At 35.4% G+C, this 27,614-nt stretch overlaps 1 protein-coding gene across 1 annotated transcript in view; it reads left to right on the plus strand.

The window, feature by feature from the left end:
* Positions 1-27,614, plus strand: part of LOC586005 (sec1 family domain-containing protein 1) — a 43,916-nt gene that overhangs the window by 14,733 nt on the left and 1,569 nt on the right. The window contains exons 2-19 of the mRNA XM_785805.5: positions 954-1,024; positions 2,590-2,678; positions 3,915-4,005; positions 4,372-4,494; positions 6,118-6,205; positions 6,742-6,887; positions 7,914-7,999; positions 8,436-8,535; positions 9,206-9,345; positions 9,805-9,895; positions 10,989-11,062; positions 11,706-11,787; positions 14,827-14,991; positions 16,288-16,367; positions 17,415-17,553; positions 17,788-17,841; positions 18,599-18,651; positions 19,958-20,063. Coding sequence (XP_790898.3) covers positions 954-1,024; positions 2,590-2,678; positions 3,915-4,005; positions 4,372-4,494; positions 6,118-6,205; positions 6,742-6,887; positions 7,914-7,999; positions 8,436-8,535; positions 9,206-9,345; positions 9,805-9,895; positions 10,989-11,062; positions 11,706-11,787; positions 14,827-14,991; positions 16,288-16,367; positions 17,415-17,553; positions 17,788-17,841; positions 18,599-18,651; positions 19,958-20,063 — 1,778 coding nt within the window. The remainder of the gene's footprint in view (positions 1-953; positions 1,025-2,589; positions 2,679-3,914; positions 4,006-4,371; positions 4,495-6,117; positions 6,206-6,741; positions 6,888-7,913; positions 8,000-8,435; positions 8,536-9,205; positions 9,346-9,804; positions 9,896-10,988; positions 11,063-11,705; positions 11,788-14,826; positions 14,992-16,287; positions 16,368-17,414; positions 17,554-17,787; positions 17,842-18,598; positions 18,652-19,957; positions 20,064-27,614) is intronic.

Here is a 27,614-nt window from a genome sequence, read left to right on the forward strand (position 1 = left end):
ATAAAATAAGAAAAAGGGGATCATGGGGGACCCCTGGGTACCGCATAGGTAGTGTTGGCTATATAGAGGGCGCATGTAGATACAAGTTGTGCAGTCCTGCTTTAAACGAAGTCCCTTTGCATTTTATTTCATGGAATTATATTTTTCTCGGCACACCAGCTAACAATAACAAAACTAGAAGCACATGGATGATTTGAGAGACTCTCTCGATTTCTAGCTGGCTACTTGATACTTGATGGAGTAATCCCTTTGGCAGTTTTCTCAGGAAGCTATACTGGGATTGTTGGTGAGGCGAGTAACTGCAAAGAGTACCATGAAGTGCAGAAATGGTGTGGGGACAAAGCACTTGTCAATTTACATTTGTTTTACAGTTAAATATGCAGGGAATAATTTTCCTGGTATCGCATCGCAATTTGCTATGCATTTTTGCATGACTGCTATACAAAATATCTTTTGTGTAGCAATTTTCTTCCATAGAAATGTACAGAGTTTCATTTGAAATATTTATCCATCGGCTGAAATTGCTAATCAAAAAATTTGAGGAAAATTATTCCCTGAATATGCCAAGTCCAGTGCAAGTAAAAACCATGCCAGTAAACTTAAATGATATGAGAGGCTACAGGGTGCTGCATGATTCTAATAAAGGGTAGAGCAGTTTCCTTGAAGTGACTTTGAAGTAGGTTATACCTTTTGCATTGACTGCAGAGCCTGGTAGATGGTTCCATATCCGTAATTGTTCTTGGATTCTTGGATAGTACTTATTAGGGAAAATTGAAGGAGTTTATGGTTGCATCAGGAATTACATACTTTAGGTTGTGGTGGTTGTGTCTTCCAAAGCAGGTGATAGTATGAAATATGATATTGATATGTATCACGTAGCCTTAATTGGCACCCATACGTAATGTTAGACTTGTGTTGAATTAACATGTACTAGTTATGCCATTCTTTTCCAGCTGCTCTGAAGCGAATGCTGAATCTAAATGCAATACCAACCAAAGCTACCCTTGCAGAGCCAGCATGGAAGGTAAGACCTTGCTCTCTTTCTTTTACAATCAAATGTTACCTCAAATCTTCCAGTTGGAGCAAAATAGATTTAGAGCAGAGTACTGTTTGTACAGAAATGAAAAGGTTTAGGTTATGAAAGAATTTTCTATTTCTCTTTTCTTTTACATTGATGGGTTGTTGAATAAATACTCTTTATTTCATATACAGTTTGAAATTGGATTTTCAGAATATTGAGTAAACTATTTGGTATCATTTAATGGCAGAAATGTCAGTAGCAGGTCCTTGACATTTCCAAGTTATTTTTGTGGTGTCTCAGCCAGGGACAGTCAGATTTGCAAACCTACTATCTCCAACCACCATGGCCATGGAGTAATAAAATATTCTTAAAATTGGCAGATTTAGAGAATTTTGTAATGAGTAACCTGTGAATTTATATATATAATCTTAATGATTTGGAAATGTTTGAGGGAATCGATGTTCATACATTCATTCATATATTACTAATTCTGCATAATATAATACAAGAATGCAATATTATGTTTGAGATGATGTGTGACTGAAAATGTTAAAAACAAACTACGAAAAAATATATCCTATGATCGTGCTAAAAATCAGTACATTTTGGGGGATCTATATGGTGGCATAGTATATTATTTTATGCAAATTGCATTGTGGCTAATGAAGTAAAATATGTTGAAGCAGATGATTACATTACTTATTTGGCTGGGAATGTTATTTGGCAACTAATTTATTGTTACCTCTCTACAAAAATGTATTTTAAATCTGTATAGGTTTTGATGTAGGATATTGTAAACCAACAGAATGAAATAAACCAAGTATTTAAGAATAGGAACATGTTCTTCTGTAATAGCTGCAGTTGAATTCTCATCACACAATTGTCTTTTGACTAAAGATTCTCTGCATATTTGTAGGCCAATTACTAGACCTATAGAGAACTGGCCAAGTTGTCAAGGTTCCTGGTTCCAAACAATTATGTGCTAAACAATGGTTCTGTGATCACATCACCCCCTAACACTGGATTCGCCCTGCTCCAGCCCATTGCTTGATTGATTTCAAGGTGAACCTCATGCGCAGGTTCTATTGTTGAGAACCAGTACCCTGGACAACGAGAGAGTATGCCGTTGTATGCTGCATCTGAATGTACAAAAGTATAAAGTTCGCTTCAAATTTTGTTATGGTTATTGGTGGTCATTTTACCTGACTGCTAAGAAAGCATATGTCCTTGTAAGTAAGCAACCAGACGGCCAGCGGCTTTAGGTCCTCTCCGAGGGACCTGGTAATGAGGATTAATGCCTTACCAAAGGGCACTCGGTGATTTTGTGCTATTTTATTTCATTTTGTATTTCCGTCTTATTTTCACTTCAGGGTATTAGATTATCTGCACTATATAATAATGGAATACTATTATTTATCTTCTTTTTTTCCTCCTTCTCCCCCATCTCCTCCTTCTCCCCCATCTCCTCCTCCTCTTCCTTCTCCTCTGCTTCCTTCCAGTGTTGTACAATACACATGATGATACTCTATTGAATCTTTGTTTACACGTCTTTTACTTTATGTTGACAGGTTCTGGTCTATGATCGCTTTGGTCAAGATGTCATTTCTCCTCTTCTATCCGTGAAGGAGCTAAGAGATATGGGAGTTACACTTCACTTGTGAGTTTCTGCCTTTCTTATAGTATAATTATGCTGTTTTAGATATCATAGAGCATTTTGCTGTTTTGTGACAGTAACATCATATCTGGTGGCAGCACCGTTGGCAGCACCAATAAAGCCTTGCCCTTCGGCTGTCCTAGCTGTTTCCACATTCATATCACATTTTGGTGGTTGTTTTATTCTATTGAAAATGTTTTTCTTTAACTTGTACACTATGTTTTGTATTTTATATGTTTTTATGATTTTTTTTATGATGAATGAAATAAAGATCAATTTCAATTTCAATTCAATCTATGATTTGTCTGTCTTGTCGGCAAATAAGACATTTATTGATATTGGTATTGTGATTTATTTTCTGTAACACAATATTTAAAAACAATACAAAGAAAATGCATGAACATAGTTAAATCAATGGTATAGTGAATGGCTGGATAACCCATTCAGCTTTGTTAGTTTTTACCAAAACTGTTCTTCCCTGGGGTCCAGTAAATTAAGATAACAGTTATTGTTAAACAAAGAGAATAAGAATAGTACAACATATAATAATATTATTTAAATACATATAAAACCTGAAACATATTAGAGAAGCATAAACAATCCCCCAAAACTGATTTCTTAAATTTAGATTTTTTTCATAAAGTATTTAAGCTGTTGGATATGTAAATAGTAGGTCATTGTACTCAAGTGAGCCTTTATACAAAAATATTTTTCGGCAGCATTCACTCTTTGGTTTTTGGAGTTTAATATTTCCATGTGATCATAGAGAGTATGGATAATTACAGTATTTGAAGGACTCCTCAAGGAATGATAATAAATTTTCATACTGTTAGAAATAATTGAAAATTGCTATTTGGCGGTCTAAACTAAAATGGCTTTATAGGATATGCACACAACCCTTGCAAAATGCTTGGGTAAGGACAAATTATATCTTTCCCTTTATGTATAAAGTGCAAGTTAATTATAAAAACATAAAGATTTATAATCGTTAGTATGTTTCATACAAATAATGATAATAATAATAATATGACTGGCTATTCTTTTTTGAGACACAACTTATGTCACACTGGCTTTGAGAATATTTTGTTGTCATGCCAACTCATGAAACGTGCCCGTCAGCTCATGGGATATACCCTCGTATTCCACTCAAGCCCATTCAATATTATATAATGATCCTTCATTGCTAGAATGTGTTGATGTCATACACTCCACAGTACTTTAAAAATATCTTGTTTATAGATTATTGCATTCTGATCGAGATCCTATACCAGATGTGCCGGCTGTATACTTTGTCCTACCAACAGAAGAAAATGTGCAACGAATATGTCAGGTAAAGGTTTATATTCCTCTTAATTATTGGCATCACTTGTGTTTATATTTTTAGTTCTATTATTATGTCGACTAAAATTAGTATGTAATTGTATGCCTTCAAAGGATATCGGTAGACTAAATGTGTGAATTTTTGGGAAATTTGTAATGTCTGTATTCAAGTACAAATTACCACTTACTCCCTTCCTTTGGCTTATTGTTATTTATTTGTTATTAAAGAAGTTAAAGCTACACTTATAAAGAGATATGTATTGATGACATCTTCTGAGCTTTGTTGTCTAATGAATACGTTTTATTTTCTTGAGTGATTCTAAAATGTCAATGTGAATATTAGTAAGATATAATTGATTTTCTATTGCACATACAGGACTTTCAGAATCAGACATATGTATCATACTACTTGAACTTCATCTCAGCAATATCTCGCCAGAGACTAGAAGACCTTGCCAGTGCTGCTCTTCAGTCTAATGCTGTCAGTCTCATATCTAAGGTTGGTAACTCAGTCTTCATCTACACTGTTTTAATTCAACTGTGTTATTCGTAGAAAGAAGAAGTGCCTATTTTGACTCCTCCAAATCATATCTTGATTGTTCTTCTTCTTACCCCAAATAATGAGTGCAGGTATGCTCAAAGATCAGATATATTCCTGCCTTTTGATGTACAATGTTCCTTACAAGGGTGTACAAGAGATAAAATGGAGATATTCTTGGCATGATGTAATGCCTTTTAGTATGAAATGGGCACAGCCATTTTTTTGATAATGTGACGTACTAGACAAACTTGTACATGTATCATACACAAAGCTTTAGTTAGAGATACTTTTTAATTCAACAACAAAACATTTAATTTTCAATGAGGGGAAATCATAGCTGAGAATGTGAAAATTATATTTGGTGAAAAATATAACAGGGGAATCAATGTAACTCTTTATTTAAAATACTAAAATATAGGAGTTGCCAAATCTGTTTCATATACGTGAAACCTTCACCCCAGATCACCAACTTATACAAAGTGGCGTTCTGAGAATTGAAACCAACCAACTGAAACTATGCAGTTAAATTGTGCAAAATAATGATATTGAATAGTTTGCATTGAACTTAGAGGGCAAACCAACCTTGTAATATACAGTGCATCCAAGAAAAAAAGAAACCGAAGAATTATCAATGTTTTATCATAACTTAATCACAATTATAATTAATAAACGACACATATTTGTAAAGCTTAGATCCTCCTCTTTCATTTGATGCAACTTATATGATGCATGTTTCACGCATGACTGTTTAAAATCAATTTGAAGAGAGGGAACTAAAAAGTCATTTGGTGGACGGTATCTGAATTTCAAAGAGAAAATCACATTTCTAGAACGTTCAGTTTCTGCCCTTTCATATGACACCTCAATCAGGAAAAATGAGTAAGGAATAACAAAGTTATGTTTGTTTAAAGTGATGCTTGCATTTCAATAATTTGTTTTAAAAGTTTGTTTTTGCTGGCTGCCTGCCGTAGCAACGAGCAGAATTCACAAAAGACTTCAATTCGTTGACAATCACCCTTGCATGAGGTCTCTAGTCTATGTCTGACGTCAACGAAACGGAGATAAGTCTTTTGTCAATTCTGTTTGTTGCTACGGCAGGCAGCCAGTGAAAACGAATATCACATTATATAACATCTCTATGCGCTACCAAAGAGCTTTGGAAATTATTACCCTAGCTTTAGCTCCGGCATCCGTTATCAGCACACAGTGCATTTCAAGGAATAATCCTACCAGGTACCCATTTACCTCACCTGGGTCGAGTGTGGCAAACGTGGATTAATGTCTTTCCAAATGACTTTAGTTCCGCGGTGGGACTTTAACCGAGATCTTGTGATCCACAGTCCGGTGACATATCCACTCGACCATGACACCTCTAACATTTCATGTTAATTGGAACCTTCAAGCAAGATATTTGTAGGGCTCGAATGCCCCCCCCCCCCCCATACTGTGCAAAATCTCATTATTCCAACTTCCTTTAACATTAAAAAACAGGCTATATCTCAAGTTACATGATGACCGATACATGGAACTCTTTGGCATAATAAATAAATTGATTCCTTACATTCTCGTTCCTTTTGAAAGGTTTTCGACCAATATCTGAATTTCATCACCTTAGAGGATCACTTTTTCACAGTCAGGCATCAAAACAGAGACTCAATATCCTACCATGGTAAGTTTAGAGATATGAGTGTGTGAGGTATTGTGAATGGAAATTTGAAAGCGTGTTCACTGGTTAAACAACAGAACTCTATTTTTTTAAGCTACAAGCAAGCAAGGTTGCACTGACGATAAAATACATGATAAACTGTATTTCCTTTTCGATATTTTATTGAGGTAAATAAACTGCAGACTTAACACTTGCAAAGTGTAGTCATGCAAGCAAATAAATGATTCAGAATAAGAATCACATGAATGAGAATTGAGAATATTGCACAGAGATTAAATGGGAATGTAACAAATGAGAATAAATATAGCTTACGACTGATGCTCAATTGGAGGAATAAACACACATGGTCCAGATAATGAATATAGATACCTAGCGTGATGGAAAATTACTAAAAAAATGAATGTACAGTAAAAGTACGAATGTATGAGTCCCTACATAATAGAGACTCAACTCCTACCATGGTAAATCTATATCAAAACAGAGACTCAGTATCCTATGTGAACTGTGTCATAACCTGTGTAGTCTTTTCTTTCCTTTAGCCATCAATCGGAGTGATGTGAAAGACACAGAAATGGATTCCATCATGGATACTATTGTTGATAGCCTCTTTTCATTCTTTGTGACTATGGGAACTGTGCCTATCATCAGGTCTGCCAAGGGTAATGCAGCAGAGATGGTGGCAGAGGTTAGTAAAGTCACAGTTTCATTACACTCTTAAATTGCTTAGTGTTTAGTCTCTGTGTATAAGATCACCCCTATTTTTAGGACCAAGATTACCTGATTACATTTTTGCGGTCAAAGGTCACAGATAATTAAAAAATACTGATTATGTTGCAGACGGAGGCATATTTTTCGACTTGTTTAACGGTTCAAAAGATGAGTAACATAATGATCCCCCTTAGATCTCACCTGTAAAGAATTGATCAAGGCAAAGGTTTACACCCATACCTCTCATCTTCACTAAAGAACAACACCTCATCACATATTTTATTGACAATCTTGATTTTTATTCATTTGTAATGTTTTAACAAAGATGGTTTATGAAGAGTTGCGTTTGATGCAAAATTGGTTTTAGCAAACTATACAAATACTGAAATAAGAGGGAGTTATAAAGCTCCTTCATATTTTTATATGGTATTTAATCCTTTTTAGTCTTGCTATATGATGATCTCTGTTGAATCAATATTCTGATAAAACAGATTACTTGCACTTACATGTATGATGGAGAAATATGACAAATGCAAAAAGACGATAAGGCATTATCGTATCAGGACAAGTACTACCCAGACAGTCACCCCTCCTCCCCCCCCCCCCCCCCGAAAACTACCCCCAATGGACTATAACCCCCTGGAAAATTACCCCCCAAGACACCCCCTGAGGACAATTACCCCAAGGAAAATGACCCCCTTATTCATTAAAGGGGAAGTCCACCCTGATAATAAGTTTGTTTTAATAAAAGCAGCATTTTTTTTTTTTTTTTTTTTTGGGGGGGGGGGGTAGCTGTCCTTAGGGGGTAATTTTCTGGCTGGTCATTGGCCAGGGGTGATTGTCCTACAACCAGGAATTATGTCACCAAAGGATAAGTGACCATGTAGTCACAATGTAACAGTATGTTTATTTGTTTGTAAACAGTACACCTGGATTCCATCCCAAAATACTTCATGTATCTATACATTTACCCTGATATGCATGTTTTAAACCTTATCTTCAGAAACTAGATAAGAAGCTTAGAGAGAATCTTCGTGATGCAAGGAATAGCCTTTTCACAGCAGATAGTGTTCAGTCTGGTCAGATCAGGTGAGTGTGTAGGGACATAGTTCAGGAAAAAAGTGCTTCAAATTCATGGGCTTGGTTTTGATTTTGTATTCTGTTATTGCTATTGTTTATACCATGTATTTTTCCCTTTACTGGGAACTACTCCATACAAGTTTTTACAAACTTTTTTGTAGTTTCTATGTTAATTTGCTACTTTTATATATATTATAATATTGTTTTAATGCTTGAGAAGATTTAATAAATTGAACTGAACTATCTGTTGACACAAGTGCCCCTCTCCCACACCCTCAAATCAAGCATGCTAATCTCTGATTTGAGTTAACCCATTGTGTACAGATAGTGGGTGGCTCTTGCATTAAAGCCTATGAGAATGAGAGAATACAATAGACAATGGGTGAAGCAATATAATCTCTTCATCACCTTATCATTTTTGTAACTTCCCCAATTAATTCTTCAGTTTTCAGCGTCCTCTCCTTGTGATCTTAGATAGAAACATGGACATGGCTACTCCTCTTCACCATACATGGACATATCAAGCATTGTCACATGATGTACTGGTAAGCCAGTCAGCCTCATCTTATATCTTAGAATCAGAACGAAAATGTTGTTGCCTCTGTAGTGTCAAGATTGAGAAGCTTGACTCATTAGAATAAAACCATTGACTGCAATCCAATTTTTGATATGATAATTATATATTTTAGTTGTCCGGACTTCCACCTTTATAAAGAAACATCATAACAGATTATGAAACTGGCTCTTGCAAGCTCCCATCCCAATCGTCCTGTACTAAAAAACTGTAAAAATCTTTAATTTCCCTTGAGAAAAGGTTCAATCATACATTCACTCTAAATGTAATTATAACAAGTATGTTTTTATACAACCCCTGCATGATACAAATCTATTACGTCGACAATAATTAAGAAAATTGAGTTTTATGAAATATTCTGTAGAGAGCAAATTGAAGAGGAGCCCACATGATACGTCACAATGTTGCCAATTTGTGTTTCACTAATGACAACTTTAAAATTACCTAAATTTACTATTTTTAATCACATTTTGCTCAATTTTTACTATTTTGTTTCTCATATTTTTTCTGCCTTTATCAAAACCAACTTAATATCAGAGTGGACTTCCCCTTTATTGTATGTGCCCTGCATATCGAATGCACTGTCAAGCACAAATATTTGTGTACTCTAACTCTTTATAATGTGTTCTTTGAATTGTCAGGATTTGCAGCTGAATAGAGTGACATTAGAAGAGACTGTTCCTATCAGTAGTCCTGGTGCAGGGCCTGGAAGAACAAGGAAAAAAGTCAAGTCTTATGATCTTTCTTGCACAGACAGGTTCTGGATAGGACAGAAGGGAAAGTAAGTTTCTTGATTAGGGCTAGCAATTTAGGGTATCTTTTTCATTTAGGTTCCCCTTCCAAATTTTGAACGGTACCCAAAATTTATACAACACTAACTGTCCGCTAGACCTACTCCTTTTGGTAGATCTAAATGTTCCTATAAGCACCCCTATATGGTTTGAACAAGAAGAGTATATCACAACGATAGTATGTAAATGGGACCACAGCTTCAGACAAGTATATGCACATGTATCAAAGACAGAAAAGTGAGAGTAAATATGACATTCCAGAAGAGCCTTATGATCCATTTTACATATACAAGTTATTAATAATACAGAAGGGAAAGGAAGTCTTGATTTCAAACTGAAATTCAGAGTTAGGAATTATAATAAAAAGTGGATCTCCAGAAATTTCCCTTATTGAAGTGATATGTTTGAACCATTTTTTTTTTTTTGATTGTGTTTTATTTTGTTAACAGTCCATTTCCAGAAGTAGCTGAGGCAGTTCAGAGTGAGTTGGATGCTTACAGGGCTTCTGAAGATGAAGTCAAGAAACTCAAATCAGCTATGGTAAGAAGCTTCTTCATCATAATTTCTCTCTTCACTTTACATGCAGTAGAATTAGATCAATTTTGATGATATAATTGATGTAAGTATACATTTAATGTCAATATCTAGTAAAAATTACAGATGTAATAAAATAATTTCTATACATTTTTTGAGCACCACCCCACCAGTGTGCTTGAAGCCCATGTATACATTTTGGAAAGCCCTGAATCCCCACTGTTTCCATAGATATATATAACAAGACACAAGCATTACTACCTTCTGTATAGCCCCCCCCCCCCCCCCCCCCCCCAGTGGAATATAACATAAAGGTGTGATAATAACAAAGGAGTGATGATAACTTGTATAATTGGTATTACAAAATCAAAGAATAAAAGTATATACCGGTAGTTAGGAACACACTGATGAAAATCTTCAGCATGATTCAGATGCCATTCACAGCCCACTCACTCAGGAACTAGACTTAGTGTAAAACCTATGTCAGCTGTGTGTTAACATCTGTGTCTGGGATTTCAAAGTGAACATCTGATATTGCTGTGGCTGTGTAGAGAGCTGCATGGGAAGAAGGATCCTAATGTAGGGCCTTATTTGGCCAGAATATGCCTTTCATTCAGATATGCTATATCTCATCAGAAGTTGTGGATGAAACATTAAAATAACAACTTGCAAATATATCTTTTCAGAAAGTAGAACAATATGAAATAAAATTTTATCTTGTTTTATTCAAATTTCCTTTTCACTTCTTTTACTATTCATTATCTATAACATTTAAAATGAGCCAGGGTAAGTTGGAGATTCAAAAGGCTTCAGTTCATACCTCAGTTTCACTTCTTTTACTATTCATTATCTATAACATTTAAAATGAGCCAGGGTAAGTTGGAGATTCAAAAGGCTTCAGTTCATACCTCAGTTATATAGCATCATGGAAGAATCTGTAATGTGGAACAAAAATGGAGTTAAGAAATGTTATTATGACTGAAGAAAACATTTTAATGGTGTTTGGCATTGAATGAGGTGTGATCCAATCTCGCGAGAATACATGTCATGTTGATGTTTTCCCTTTAGTAAGGTAACAATATTTCTCTCTTCATTGTAGGGGCTTGAAGGTGAAGATGAGGAGGCAATTAGCTTGCTTTCAGACACAACGGCTAAATTAACTTCTGCAGTAAGGTTAGTCATTGTAATAATGTACTGTCCTCTGTTCAAGACTGCTTCAGATGTGATCCAATCTTGTGAAAATACAAACAAAGCTAGTAGATGTCCCTTAACCCTCATTTACACATCATGCAGTAAATTACCAAAAATAGAATGAAGAATAGAATTGAAAATGATATTAGTGAGCTGTTTTTATCTTCAATTCTTCAGAGGTGTATCACTTATACTGGAGTGTTGGCTCAGTCAGTAGAGCGTCCGCCTCACAACCGGGAGGTCGTGGGTTCGAACCCCGGCCGCGTCATACCAAAAGACTTTAAAAGATGGGAGTTGTTGCTACCTTGTTTGGCGTTCAACATTAAGGGATAGAGCAACGTCGATCTGGCGCTGCTCAGTGGCTGCCGGGCAAAAAGAATTCCGTTTCGGTTTAATAAAATTTGGAGTGGACTATTAGACTATTATTATTATTATTATTATTACTCCATGTTGAGCCATGAGCCAGTTGTAACTTTGGGTTGATTGAAAAAGAAAGTTACAATTCACACATGTTATGATGCTTGATCTGTGCAATACCCCTCAAAGTCTTCATTATCTTAGATATTACAGAAAACAAGTAATATTTGGTACTCCTTCAACTGTCTTTGTTGATTTTTTTTTCCAGCTCTCTTCCAGAATTGCTTGAGAAGAAAAGACACATTGACATGCATATGAACATTGCTACTGCTCTCCTTGATCATATAAAGGTATGAATGATTACATATTTAAACTTTAACTTTAGTAATGGGATCAATTGACATAGTGATAGTTAGGATTAGAGGTAGACCTTGTATTTAGGCCATATATATGTGTGATGTGTGTGTGTGTGTGTGTGTGTGGGGGGGGGTCTTCTCTTCTGTGATATAATCTTTAAAACCACAAATAAAATCAACTGCACTGTGACATCTCTATCTTTGACATTTTAAGATATTATTTGCACTCAAATTGAATTAGTTATCGTACATTATAAGTGCATTCTACCTATATTTTTATGCCTCCGCCACCGAAGGTGGTGCCGGAGGCATCATGTTTTCGGGTTGTCCGTCCGTACGTCCGTACGTCCGTCCCGTTTGACCGTTATCACAATATCTCAAGAACCATTTAAGATTTAAACTTAAGACTCACCATAGGAAGACGATCTGATTAGATTTTGGAGTACGTAGGTCAAAGGTCACAGGTCACAGAGGTCAACTTATGAAATTCCTTGTATTGAGTTTGTTAGCGCGAAATCTCAAGAACCATTTGAGATTTAAACTTCAAACTTAAGGAAAGTATGTATCACCATAGGAAGACGATCTGATTAGATTTTGGAGTACGTAGGTCAAAGGTCACAGGTCATAGAGGTCAACTTATGAAATTCCATACATTGAGATTGTTATCATGATATCTCAAGAACCATTGGAGATTTAAACTTCAAACTTAGTGATAGTGTGTATCACTATAGGAAAACAATCTGAGTACATTTTGGAGCACGTAGGTCAAAGGTCAAGGGTCATAGAGGTCAACTTATGAAATTCCATACATTGAGATTGTTATCATGATATCTCAAGAACCACTGGAGATGTAAAAACTTCAAACTTAAGGATAGTATGTATCACCATAGGAAGACGATCTGATTAGATTTTGGAGCACGTAGGTCAAAGGTCAAGGGTCACAGAGGTCAACTTATGAAATTCCATACATTGAGATTGTTATCATAATATCTCAAGAACCACTGGAGATTTAAACTTCAAACTTAATGATAGTGTGTATCACCATAGGAAGACAATCTGATTAGATTTTGGAGCACGTAGGTCAAAGGTCAAGGGTCACAGAGGTCAACTTATGAAATTCCATACATTGAGATCGTTATCGCGATATCTCAAGAACCACTGGAGAATTTTCACTTCAAACTTAATGATAGTATGTATCACCATATCATAATATCTCAAGAACCACTGGAGATTTAAACTTCAAACTTAATGATAGTGTGTATCACCATAGGAAGACAATCTGATTAGATTTTGGAGCACGTAGGTCAAAGGTCAAGGGTCACAGAGGTCAACTTATGAAATTCCATACATTGAGATTGTTATCATGATATCTCAAGAACCACTGGAGATTTAAACTCCAAACTTGTTTAAATTGCTCTATGGCGGAGGCATCATTTTCGACTGCGCGCAGTCAAAATTCCATCTAGTTTTACTTCAATTTATTTGCATTTATGAAAATTGCATAAGAAAAGAAGAAAAAACTAAACTTGAATTTGTTACTTAATAAATTAAGTGATATGTACCGGTATTCTTATTTACATAATGTAAAAAATGCATTTTCACGGTTTTATCTTATTTAATAAAAATGCTCCTCCCATTATGGTCTATCCAAATGTCAAGTTTAAACTTTGAAGCATTGATCATTGTGGATCTATGGAATAAAGATTGAGACATTATGACCATTGACCCTGTACAATAAGCAGTTACACACACTACACCATTGTCATTGACCCTAATTAAATTAATGAAGAATGCATTTTCACAATTTTATCTTATTTCATAAAATGCTCCACCCGTCAAGTTCCAGCTATATGTCAAGTTTCATTGTCAGATAGTCCACAATGGGAGGGTTCCAATTCAAGGTAAATTAATAAAATGGATTTACCCTAAAGAAAATTACACCCACCATAAACACATGGTAAACTTAGCGCTCTTTGGAACTAAACATAAATCTTGATCCAATTGTGTATGCTTCAATTGGCGCTCGTGCACTTGGTGCAATTTGCCATGTCACCCATCAAAACACGAGAGGGCTCACTTCCACAGGACATTTAAATTCTACCGCGATCATTTTAGCTCGTCATCATGTGCATGTAAAATCTGAAGTTTGATTTGGACTCATTGTCTTTGACCAAACATTTCTTCATGATCCCCTGATCAAGATGGAAAATAAATGATACTTGTGATTTAGAGCTAACATCAGCTACAACATATTAAAATTCAGAAGAAAATTGATTTGAAATGATAGAGATATGGTTGAGAGTACATTCTCATTGATTACGAAATTGATTAAAATCGATTAAAATCAAAATTTTAAACTTTAACATGCAATATGATGACATCAGAAAATCTGATTAGCCAAAAATATGTAGGAAAACAAATTGTAAAACAAATTGTAAAATGTAAAAACAAATTGGGGTTATCCATACATTTAAAGAAGTTATGGCCAATAAAACATGGCATGATTTTTATTTTATGCGTGCAAATACGCCCTCTCCGACCTGCACGGCCAGAAATATTTGAAGCGCTTAAAATTGTCTGAAACGTATAGAAAATAACTTGGGATCGGGTTTTGAGCACTTTTTTTTGTTGACGCGCCCGTTTGAAGGGGCAGGGGCATGTGCGTGGGCTAAAATTCTGACCCATGACCTGAGCATGACTGATGCCAAATTTGAATTGAAATTGATATCTCATGGCTGATATACGTCCATTCTTGACATTTTACATGATGACGTCACGATGCCCTGGCGTAGCTGAAAAGTCATGCAGTTCTAAGTTGTTCTAAGATCTACAATCAACCAGTCCTGAGATATCCTGCAAACAAGTTCATGGAAGAATAATGAATGAATAACAAATAATTAAAAAAATCTTTACAAAATAAAAAGGTGATACTTCTACGTACCAAACGTATCACCTAATTATGATACCTGATTAAAAATACAGTTATTTGTGATGATTTTTTTTTCTTCTCCACATTATTATTTTATCTTGAAGGCAAGGAAGTTGGATGTATACTTTGAACTTGAAGAGAAATTGATGAGTAAACAGACATTAGATAAATCTTTGATGGATGTGATCTCAGATCCTGATGCTGGCTTACCAGAAGATAAGATGAGACTCTTCATCATCTTCTACATGTGCTCTCCATCAGTACCAGATGTAAGCAACCAGAATTATATTTGATTTCATTTATATCTTGCATTCAATGATTCTCCATCAGTACCAGATGTAAGCAACCAGAATTATATTTGATTTCATTTATATCTTGCATTCAATGATTCTCCATCACTACCAGATGTAAGCAATCAGAATTATATTTGATTTCATTTATATCTTGTATTTAATGACTCTCCATCAGTACCAGATGTAAGCAATCAGAATTATATTTGATTTCATTTATATCTTGTATTCAATGATTCTCCATCAGTACCAGATGTAAGCAATCATAATTATATTTGATTTCATTTATATCTTGTATTCAATGATTCTCTATCAGTACCAGATGTAAAGGCCCGGTCACACAGAGAGGACGCATGGGGAACGCATGGCCAGCGCATGGGAAATTTACAATTTTGGCCAGTGCGTTGTCGTGCGCCCAACTTTTGTCGAAGCTACAGCGAGCTGACACCACATGCATAGCGTGTTGCTAGCGCGCTGAGCGCATACAGGGCGCATACAATGCGCATACAGACCATACACAGAGCGCACATGATGACAACTTCCACGAATGCACAGCGTGTTGCTAGCGCGCTGGACGAATGGTCCACGCATGCACCGCGTTCTACGACGCACGGCCCACGCATTGGAAATCGGAAAAGGCTGTGTGCCTAACTTTTGTCATGATTTTGGAAAAGCTAGCGAGCTGACAAAAAATGCACAGCCTGTAGCTAGTGCGCTGGGCGTATACAGGGCGTGTGCTCCGCGTATGTCTAGCGTGCCTTTGGCGTGTACATTCATTCGTCGAGCTCCGCGCACACTTTTGAGCATGCTAAAAAAAACCTGAAGCACACAGCGAATGACGACGAATGCATAGCATTGGTCCAGCATTGGTCCAGCACGCTCGACGAAAGAGTAACGAATGATGACGCACGCCTATCGAACGACAAAGCACTGGCCCAAATTGCAAATTTCCAATGCGCTGGCCGTGCGTCCCCCATGCGTCCCCTCTGTGTGACTGGGCCTTAAGCAATCAGAATTAGATTTGATTTATTTATATCTTGTATTCAATGATTCTCCATCAGTACCAGATGTAAGCAATCAGAATTATATTTAAATTCATTTATATCTTGTATTCAATGATTCTCCATCAGTACCAGATGTAAGCAATCTTAATTACATGTGATTTTATTGGATGTAGTGTTTATTGATTTTAATGCCAGCATTCGATACAAATATGAATAATCTTAATTGCTTCCTGGTCCATTTATTGTCGTTCAAATGCATTCGTTTTGACAGTCTGAGGTTGAGCAGTACCGAACAGCATTAGAAGCAGCTGGTTGTAACCTAGCTCCATTAGATTATATCAAGAGATGGAAGTAAGTCCATGCATTCTTAGTCTAATTTATCATTGTTCTCACATTCTAGTATTTACTGTAAAAACACTTGATATCTGCTATACTTGAATAGCGATGTTGTTTACAGTTTGAAAAAAGTTTCAAGTTAGAAGGGTATCTAGATTTACAGTGCATATCAGGGTTACAATAGTTGCAACATTCATCAAAATACATGGAGTAATGCTAAGAAATTTATGTGTTATGCCAAAATATAGTTTTGAAGAAATGTAATTACAGATATAAAATCATAGTGTATACTCTGTTAAATTTCTTATTATGAAATGCATTTGTATAATTATGTTTGCAAGTCATTTACAATCTGTCATATCATTTTGGGAAATGATAATAATCACATTGGCAATGGATTACATTTCAGTACTGCTTGATAGATATAATAGGGGCTTCATGGATCCAGTGAATTCTGTTTATTTTATTTCTTATTTCTGACTGAATCCAAGTGCTTTTTAAGGATTTTCATTTTATAATTTCATTTCAAAATGTCGCATTGAAATATATCAATGGGGCAGATATTATATAAGCTGAAATGCCTTATCACTAATTGTCCTGATTGTAAAGTTCTGTATCAAAACATGCAGGTATTCTTCTTCTGCAATGCAGTTTGGAAGACAATTTTATGTATTGATTAATGACATATACGCTGTGTAGCTTACAAAGTCATACCTCAATTATCTGGTTTTATCAAGCCATTTTGAAAAAAGGATACTTCATCTTTTAATGCAAGAGCTTTCAGCAAAATGGTTGCGTTGCTTATTCAGTAAAAATTTTAAGACAGTGATAGTGTTCTCATAAATTCAGGCAAATATCAGTGATAATATTCTCATAATATCAGTGATAATTTTTCATAAATTCAGGCTAATCCAGGCGCGTACACAGGGGGGGGGGGGGGGGGTTGGGGGTTAAACCCCCCCCCCCTTTGGTATTTTTCTGTGTGTAAACCCCCCTCAACCCCCCTTGAAAAAATCCGGCGTACGCGTCTGGGCTAATCTATCATCTATATCTTACTTGCAGAGCTTTTAGCAAGATGGCTGCACCACCTAGCCAGTATGGAGGTGGAGGTACAAAGACAGTTGGAATGTTTTCCAAACTCATGAGCACAGGATCTAACTTTGTCATGGAAGGTGTCAAGAACTTTGTTGTCAAGAAACATGTAAGAACATATCACTTCTGATATTATCAGTTTGGATAGATGATTAAATATAAGTATGTCAAAGACCAACAGTATTTTTGTGTTGGTTGCTGGTTTTGTTTTGAAATTGGCATTATTATTAATCAAATGCTCTTATATTTTATGGCTAACTGAAATGGATATTGTTTTGCTATGATCAGTTAATTGTACTATTATTTAAGAATGAATAGGAATTTTTGTTTGTTGTTGACGTAGAACCTGCCCGTAACAAGAGTTGTGGATTCCCTAATGGAGCTGAAATCAAACACAGTAAGTATATCTTCATTTGGGAATTATCCAAAGTGAGGTATGCATATTCATTACAAATTGGCAAGTTCATTATTTCCAAGTGTTCTACCTCTATGATTCAACACAAGAGATTTTGGCTTTCGGAACCAAATTGAAACAGTTTCTCACATGTTCTCCTTTTTCTTTTAGATGATTTTTTGTATGTATTTTTTTTTGTAGTATTGTACTAATTATTGGCAATAATTGAATTGGTTTATTATTAAAAAAAAATAAAAACATGACATGCAGCTCGAGGCTGACATTGTCTGCTTACAAAGTAATCAGATTATTACATTTATATACAAAAGCAGTATAACAAAATAACAATGGTAATATCTCACAGCAACATGATATAAGAATTAGATAAATGTACCTCAGATGTGGATAAGTAGTTATCGAAATAATTTAGGCAATGTCATTAAATATTCAAGGATAAATTTTATTGATCACGTTCAGGAATATAAAGAATAAACAAAAGCAATAAAAGAAAAGCAACAACAACTTTTTGATGTGAGCCTAAAATGTGGATATATTTTTATTTATGTAGTCAATCAATTGTATGTCACTTGGCAGCTGATATCAGATGTAGTAGGAGCCTAAGGCAGAATACATTTTAGTAAGTTTTATAGCCTTATGGGGACGATGTTTCTTTCTTTCTTTCTTTCTTTGCTGTTGTTTATTCTTTTAGACGAACCTGTATCGATCATGTTTGTATATATTCTGTTTAATTTGTTTTCAGGAAACAGATGACTACAGATATTTTGATCCTAAGCTCCTTAGAATGACTGACAGGTATGTATAATATGTATACGTGATTAGCTCATCAAAATAACAGTATTGACTTCACTACACACTCCTTGATATGAAATGTTCTTCCTGTCTTGTTAAATATGAGGTGTACTACACTACCAGAGATTCATTTTTCTGTCTTTTCCCTAATGTAAATATGTTCATAATCCATAGTCTTATTTAAGTACATTGTTGTTGTATGATTCGCAATAAGTGGGATAGTGGAGAACATCAGCATTGGGCTGAAAAGGTTAAAGGTAATACAAAGTTTTTGGAAATTTTGTAAATTGGGTGGATAGTGAATCTTTACAATTGTGATATATTTGGATGCCCCTGTGGATGTAGTATAAGCACTAAAAAAAATAGCCCCTAAAACACTTCTGTTTTTGAGAAAAATTAAATATAAAAATTTACCGGTGCTCCCGGTAAATTTTGATAAATTTCAAATAGCGCCTATGGCCGTACAAAGGTAGCTGCGACCATGGAAATCTCAGAATATGTAGTTGTGATATATAATTTCCAAACGGGAATAGAGATGGTCGATTTTAGTCGAGTAACATTGTTTCATAGCTAAATTAATATCTTGACCTTGAGAGGGAGCTATACAACATAAAGAGTTTATTACTTATAAATTCATAACTTTAGACTCGATTTCAACGGCGACAACGACCAATGAATATTGTAGGAACGCATATGCTTCCGATATGTTAATTTGAACCAAATTCATGACCCCATACCAAAACTTTGTATTTAACCCTGTTATAGCAGGGACAAATTGTATTCAGTGTAATTGCTAAGTATTTAGAAGTCAAATGTCCAGGTAGGGGATATGTGTAAACTGAATCATTGTAACCCTTGGGATTCTGCTGATGTTACTGATTGGGATGAGCTTGTGAACCACTACACTGCGGTCTCCCCTTTCCAGAGTGCTATAGGTTCTTAACATGCAAAGATGGCAACTTTCCTTCACTCAGGGCCTCCATTTGATATCTCATTTGACGGACACAATGTTTTCCACCGTCACCTAGCCTGTGTCTGTTTAACAAGAGGGGCACATTAACACACAAAGAAGACATCCACCTGGGTTGGATTCAAACTCATCATCCTTGGTTTGACAGGCAGACACTCGACTGACTGAGCCAACTCAAATCCTTGCTGTTATCTTGTTTGTATGATAGTAGTTAATTTATGCTAGTGGATATGATGTATGATATATATGTATTTATTTTAGGCTCACTTGATGTGAATAAACTTTAGCTTTATTCTATAAATAATACAGTGTTATTGATTTGACAATTTCTTGCTTCAGTTCTTCTTCTATCCCTCGGACCAAGACACCATACCAAGAAGCCATTGTGTTTGTAGTCGGAGGAGGAAACTATATTGAATACCAGAATCTACTAGACTATGTCAAGGTAAGACTTAGAGCTCTTTCCATCCAGTTCGACACATTGATATATCTGACATTTACAGAACTGATGTACCGTGTGAGTCAAAAAAAAGTTTACACCGAGAAAATTGCTAATTATTTTAAAAATCATCTATGTACAGTAAATTATTGTACATCTTATGAAAGAGTGTTTTATCCCGAATCATTTGGTATCATTTTTGTGTGGTATGTGTTCTCGCTTGGATAAACAACTGGCATTGTTTGCATTCGGACCACAAATTCCTACTTTTGGACTGTATTTTTTTTATCATAATCTCATCTTGACATCATCTGCTATCATGTGAGAACTACTAGAAGTCATTTCTTAACATTTCTGTGCACATGTGAAGTCAACTTTTGATGGAGAATTTGTGATTCATTTTGTAATGGAACTGGATGAACTTTGAGCATGGTCCCATATGTGTTATTTTTTGCTGGAGTTTTATCATAGACAACAAGAGAGCCAGTTTGACATTGTAAGTTAGTAATATCATAGACTATATATTCTAATGGAAATATCAATACCTGTGGCATACAGTTATTCTGAAACCTTGTGATAGTCACTTTGCTTTCTTGGAAGGAGAATTTGTGACACATCTTACAAAGATACTGGATGATTTGAGCACGGTCCCATACACATTATTTTTTGTTAGAACTTGGACATGTACAGCTAACTAGCTGCCTTGTAAGTTATTACATGTACTACTAGACCATATATTGCAGTGTGACATACATTTAGAAGTAGAGCAATCTCAACTCTCATCATGCCTGATATCCAAGAGGAAAACCAAGTGTCCAGGCGGTCAAGGAGAAATCATGGGAATGTAGGTTCCCCAGCCAACAAATTTTCACCAAAGATAGGAGAGAGAAAAGGAAAGAAAACAGAATCTAGCACTAAAACTCCAAAATCCATCCGGAATGTCTCAAAGGATGTACTTACCCCCTCATCAACCTCTGGCATACATGAAGATCAGCTCTTACCTGCTGCAGGGCCGCACTCACCCACTGGGGAGAATATGCTTGCTAGTGCAACATCCAAAAGCAAACATAAAGACATGGATGACAACACACCTTCTGCAATGCTGCATCCTACAGAGCAGCCAACCCCCCGCAATGAACCTGTAACCGACACGATCGCAGCTGAAGTAAGATCCTTTTTCAACAGCGCCAAATTTGCCGATCTACTTAAATCAACAATCACTGATGCCATAAGCAAAGAACTCTATGATCTGCGTGTTCAGCTAGAAACAGCGGAAGGGCAAATTCTTCAACTCGAGAATGATCTCAAAGCTAAGGAAAAGGTCATCACCAACTTGAGTGAACAACAGCGAACAGACCACTCTGCAATCGTCAATCTTCAGGAGAAGGCAAATGATGCTGAACAATACCAAAGGAGGAATTGTTTGCGATTTTTTGGGATCCAAGAATCTGAAGGTGAAGTCACAAATCAAAAGATAAGAGATGTAGCACAATCCAAACTTGGCATTAACCTTGGGCCAACTGCAATAGATAGATCACATAGAGTGGGTCCACCATCTAGGGGTAGGCAGGTTGGCCCGAGGGCTATTATAGTGAAGTTTACTCAATATGATGTGAGACAAGATGTAATAAAGAGTCGCAGAAAACTCAAGGGATCACGAATGGGGATTGATGAAGATCTCACCTCACAGAACCGGGCATTACTTGACCATGCCAAAAAAGCAGTTGAAGCAATTCAGCATCTGGAGGCTGCGTGGTCCATTGACGGAAGGGTCATCGTCCTCGTAAAGAAACCCGGTGGCAGAACAGAAAAGAAACGTATAAGGTCTGAAAGTGATCTCACAAAACTCTAGGCACGAGACAAGTTTCAAGTGCAAGCGACAAGTGTTAGCTAGACAGTGACTATTCATATTCTGTAATCTGAACAGAATAACTTTTGAACGCGAGCTATAATTGGACTATGAAATCAAATGAACAGATAGCAAAATAATTTCTGCAGGCTTTGCATGTGCACTTAATTTCAAATTGATTTTGTATCTTTTTTTTTTCATATTTTATTTCAAATAATACTGTATTGTAATCTTAACTGTAGTTGTAAGTAAATTCTCTTGTGTGACTGTTGATAGTGTGTGATTGTTGATGATGTGTGATTTCCCATTTCCCTTCTCCTCTCTTTCTAACTTAGACCTTAACAATCTGTTCAATACATTTACTACTAACCCTGTTGACTACCGTAACTTACCTAACCAAATATCCCATGATGATCTTGTTTTCGATGACAGTGATGATATTATTAATGATATTGATCCCGACAGGAACTCTAATCTGTTTGATATTTGTAATAAATACTGGTTGCCAAATGATTTTAATGCAAACTCTGAGTTTCAACATGGCGATATGTTTAATTTGCTTCATTTTAATTCGCGTAGTTTGTATAAGAACTTTGATTCTTTACATGATTTTATTTGCCAATTAGACCAAACATTCTCTGTATATGGATTTAGTGAAACATGGATCCACAACAATACTCCAGTTTCATTATTCAATCTCAGTGGGTATACTTTTTATGCCTCCGTTACGAAGTAGCCGGAGGCATTATGTTTTCTGGTTGTCCGTCCGTCCGTCCGTACGTCCGTACGTCCCGTACGTCCCGTACGTCCGTCCGTCCGTACGTCCCGTTCTCGTGATCGCGTTATCTGAAGAACCGATTGATGGATTCCTGCCAAACTTTGGTCATGTATGTATCTTGCAGAGCCGATGAACTGATTAGATTTTGGGGTCACGAGGTCAAAGGTCAAAGGTCACAGGGCTCATTATGTATGCAAAAACAGCTTGTGATCGCGTTATCCAAAGAACCGATTGATGGATTCCTGCCAAACTTTGGTCATGTATGTATCTTGCAGAGCCGATGAACTGATTAGATTTTGGGGTCACGAGGTCAAAGGTCAAAGGTCACAGGGCTCATTATGTATGCAAAAACAGCTCGTGATCGCGTTATCCAAAGAACCGATTGATGGATTCCTGCCAAACTTTAATCATATATGTATCTTGCAGAGCCGATGAACTGAATAGATTTTGGGGTCACGAGGTCAAAGGTCAAAGGTCCCAGGGCTCATTATGTATGCAAAAATTGCTTGTGATCGCGTTATCTCAAGAACCGATTGAAGGATTCCTGCCAAACTTAGGTCATGTATGTTACTTGCGAAGCCGATGAACTGATTAGATTTTGGGGTCATGAGGTCAAGGTCAAAGGTCATGTGGCTCATTATGTATGCAAAAATAGCTTGTGATCGCATTATCATTAGAACAGATTGATGGATTCCTGCCAAACTTAGATCATGTACGCATCTTGCAGAGCCAATGAACTGAGTAGATTCTTTGGTCATGAGGTCAAAGGTCAAAGGTCATGGGCTCATTATGTATGCAAAAATAGCTTGTGAACACATTCTCATTAGAACTGACAGATGGATTACCATTTAACTTGGGACATCTTGCAGAGCCAATGAACTGAGTAGATGTTAGGGTCATGAGGTCAAAGATCAAAGGGTCATATATGTATATAAGAAATTGCTTGTAATCACAATATTCTGAGAACCTGTTAATGGATTACAATTGAACTTGAATTTGAAAAATTTCTTCTGTTTTGGTTTGTAAATTGCGGTAAAATGACGGAGGCATCATTTCGACTGCGCGCAGTCGAAGTTCCATCTAGTTTTCATAATGATAGGGAAAAATGTAGAGGCGGTGGTGTTGCAATGCTTGTGCAAAATTCTCTGAACGTGGTTGTAAGACAGGATTTATGTTTGTTAAATGCGATTTGTGAATCACTCTTTCTTGAAATTTATGTGCAAAACAAAAGAAATATTATCATTGCTGTTGTATATAGAGATCCCCATACTAATGTTGAAGAATTTAATTGTGAAATTGATGCTTGTTTACAGAAACTAGAAAAAGAAAATAAAGATGTCTACATTATGGGTGACTTTAATATTAACTTGCTGCATTGTTCTACTGTAAATCATGTCAATGACTTTGTAAATATTTTGTATAATAAATCATATCGTCCATTGATCGATAAGCCTACACGTATTTGTAAATCATCGACAACACTTATAGATAATATATTTACGAATGTCTGCAGTAAAGATATAAGTTCTGGTATATTTTATAACGATATAACAGACCACTTGCCAATTTTTTCTATTACTCAAAATAATCTCAAAGAAAATACTAATGCTAATAAATCTAGAAGATGTCTTACATGTAACTCTACTACTATTGATTCCATAGGAAAAGAATTAGTTAATCTTGATTGGTCTGATATTTTCCAGTTTGATAATGTTGAACTCGCATATGATTGTTTTTTTAATAAGTTTAATGATGTTGTTAGTAATAAATGCTCGAAAGGTAATCATAAAAAGAATTCTTCACCAAGAAAATCATGGATTACTTTTTCTTTATTAAGATGTATCAATAAAAAAAACAGGCTTTATAAAGAATTTTGTAAAACACGCAATGATACATCTCATAATAAATTTAAAAGGTACCGAAATATATTGAATCGTGAGTTGAAAACTGCTCGTGAAAAATACTATTATGACTTACTACAAGTTAATAAAAATAATCTTTCAAAAGTTTGGCAAATTATTAATGAGCTAATTGGGAAAAGTAAGCAAGATAAACTCCCAACTTTTTTTATGAAAAATGATGTTAAAATAGAAAATGATGATATTGCTGAAGAATTCAATAATTATTTTTCAAACATTGCTTCTCTTGCTCAATCTAAGTTAAATCAATCACCGAAAACTCACTTTAGTTCTTATCTTAGCCATTCTTGTAATAAATCGATTTATTTGTACCCAACATGTGAAACAGAAATAATTAATGTTGTTAAAAAAATGAAAAATTCTAAGAGTGCAGGGTTTGATGACATTAACATGCATCTTATTAAGAAAGTCATTCATTCAATTGCTGTTCCCTTGGTTCATATTGTTAATTTATCTATGTGCACGGGCTCTGTCCCAAATAAAATGAAAATTGGTAGAATAGTTCCAGTGTATAAAAAAGGTGATAGACATTTATTTTCTAACTATAGACCCATTACCTTATTACCCTGCTTCTCAAAGATCTTAGAGAAAATCATGTATAACCGTATAGCTAATTATATAAATAAGAACACTTTATTAACTAATGCCCAATATGGTTTCAGATCAAATCATTCTTGTGAACATGCACTGATTGATCTACATGATGTACTATTAAATAATATTCATAATAATTTTCATTCACTTGGCATTTTCCTTGACCTATCAAAGGCATTCGATCTGATTGACCATAATATTCTTTTGTATAAGTTACCGTATTTTGGCATTCGTGGTGTCGCCTTAGACTGGTTTGATAGTTATTTACAGAATAGGTCCCAATATACAAGGTATAATAATTTTGATTCATCTCTTTCCAAGGTTGAATGCGGAATTCCGCAGGGATCCATACTCGGTCCCTTGTTATTTTTGCTGTACATTAATGATTTGTGTAATGTTACTTCATTTTTTCATTTTGTTTTATTTGCTGATGATACCAATATCATTTCCTCACATAAAGACTTTAATACGCTCCTACATAAGACTAACGAAGAGTTAGGCAAAATAGTTGACTGGTTTGATTCCAATAAGTTAGTAATTAATCATGACAAAACATGTATTTTGTATTTCTCTAAACCTAATATTAAGTTTCCTCCTCATACAATCAAAGTGAAAATTAATGATATATACTTGAATGTTTCTGACTCCGTGAAATTTCTTGGAGTTTTATTGGACAATCAACTTACTTTTCAAAACCATCGTATGTACATACTAAAAAAGATATCTAAAAATATCGGAATTATTTGTAAATTGCGTTCTATTTTACCCAAAAAACATTTATTAATGCTATATAATTCACTTATACTTCCTTTTATCCATTATTGTAACATTACCTGGGCCAACGTTGGGAAAAGCAAATTAGAACCATTTCATAAACTGCAGAAAAAAGCCTTACGCATTTGTACAAAGTCACCTTATTTAGCGCCATCTCGCCCCCTCTTTTTTTAATTAAAAACACTTAATATTTATCATATATATGAATTTAAAGTCGCAGTACTGATGTATTATGTCAAGCATAAAATGGCCCCAGCCAATATAATTAATTTGTTTAACTTTAATAATGATTTTCATCAATATTACACACGTTCAGCTTCCCAATTTCACCTTCCATTAACTTCTAATAAGCAAATGTATAATTCTTTTAAACATGTAGGACCGAAGATTTTTAATAATTTAAATACAATCATTCGTCCATGTTCAACAGCCTCCTCCTTCAAAGCCTTACTTAAAAGTCACTTTATTCATAAATATACTTCTTGATTTCCATATATCTTTTTCATAAGTTTACCTCATATATGTACACTGTACATGTAATCTCTCTTTCTCCTTCCCTTCTCTTGGGTGAGTGTGTGTGTTTGTGTGTGTGTGTTGGATGTGTCTGCTTGTGATTATTATTAATGTTTTACTTATAATTTGTTAATTTTGTCAAAGGGGCACCAGTCCACAAGATCCTGATCTTTTTTGGCTGCCCCTAACGATATGTTAATTTTACACATGTATATGATTATGTCAATATGTTTTATTGCATTGTACTATTTTCTTTTATATCGTTGAATAAAGATGAATTGAATTGAAAAAATTGAATTGAGTGCAAAAATTGACTTGCACCAAAGCAATGTGCCCACAGCATGTATTATGTTGGGATTAGCGGAATAAGAATGAATTGAATGTATCAAATGAAATGCAAATGCATATGCTTTTTGCAGAGGCAAAGTCACACATGCACACACACACACGCCCACAAATGTTCATTGATATGTGTGGCATGATTAATTTGGTTAGGGATGTTATTTAGATCGGCAAAAACCGATTTAATACCCAAATCCAAATTGTCTTATTTAAACATCAGATAAGCAACTTTGGCGCAAGTCGATTTTTGCACTCTCGCAAACAATGCCTCCTGTTCATTCAAGCGTGAACACATACCACACAAAAATGAAACCAAATGATTTGGGATAAAACACTCTTTCATAAGATGTATAATAATTTACTGCTCATAGATGATTTTAAAAATAATTAGCAACTTTCTAGGTGTAAACTTTTTTTTTACTCACACTGTAGAGAAACAATTTTGATAAGTTGAAGAAAAAATATCCCCCAAATAGCAACCCCAAATCTTTCAACTGACTGTTGATAGATCATAGCTTGATTATTCTCTCACATATATAAAGTGATCGCTCTCCCTCTGATGAATATAGACTTAAGAGGGCAGTATGCCATCTTGTAGTCCTTGACTATGGATGAATATCACCAAAGTTACCTAAGCACCAGGATAACATCCTGGTGCTTAGGGCTAGCCAAACTTATGTTAGATATACTCTGGGGTATCATTGATTTTAACATGCATATTAGTTATCAAATTTTGATGATGGTATTTCCAAAATCAGGTACAGGTAAAAGCTTAGTCTGTGTTTGTT

Source organism: Strongylocentrotus purpuratus, unplaced genomic scaffold (genome assembly GCF_000002235.5).
Source record: "Strongylocentrotus purpuratus isolate Spur 01 unplaced genomic scaffold, Spur_5.0 spur5_scaffold_5, whole genome shotgun sequence".
In the NCBI taxonomy this organism is placed as follows: Eukaryota; Metazoa; Echinodermata; class Echinoidea; order Camarodonta; family Strongylocentrotidae; genus Strongylocentrotus; species Strongylocentrotus purpuratus.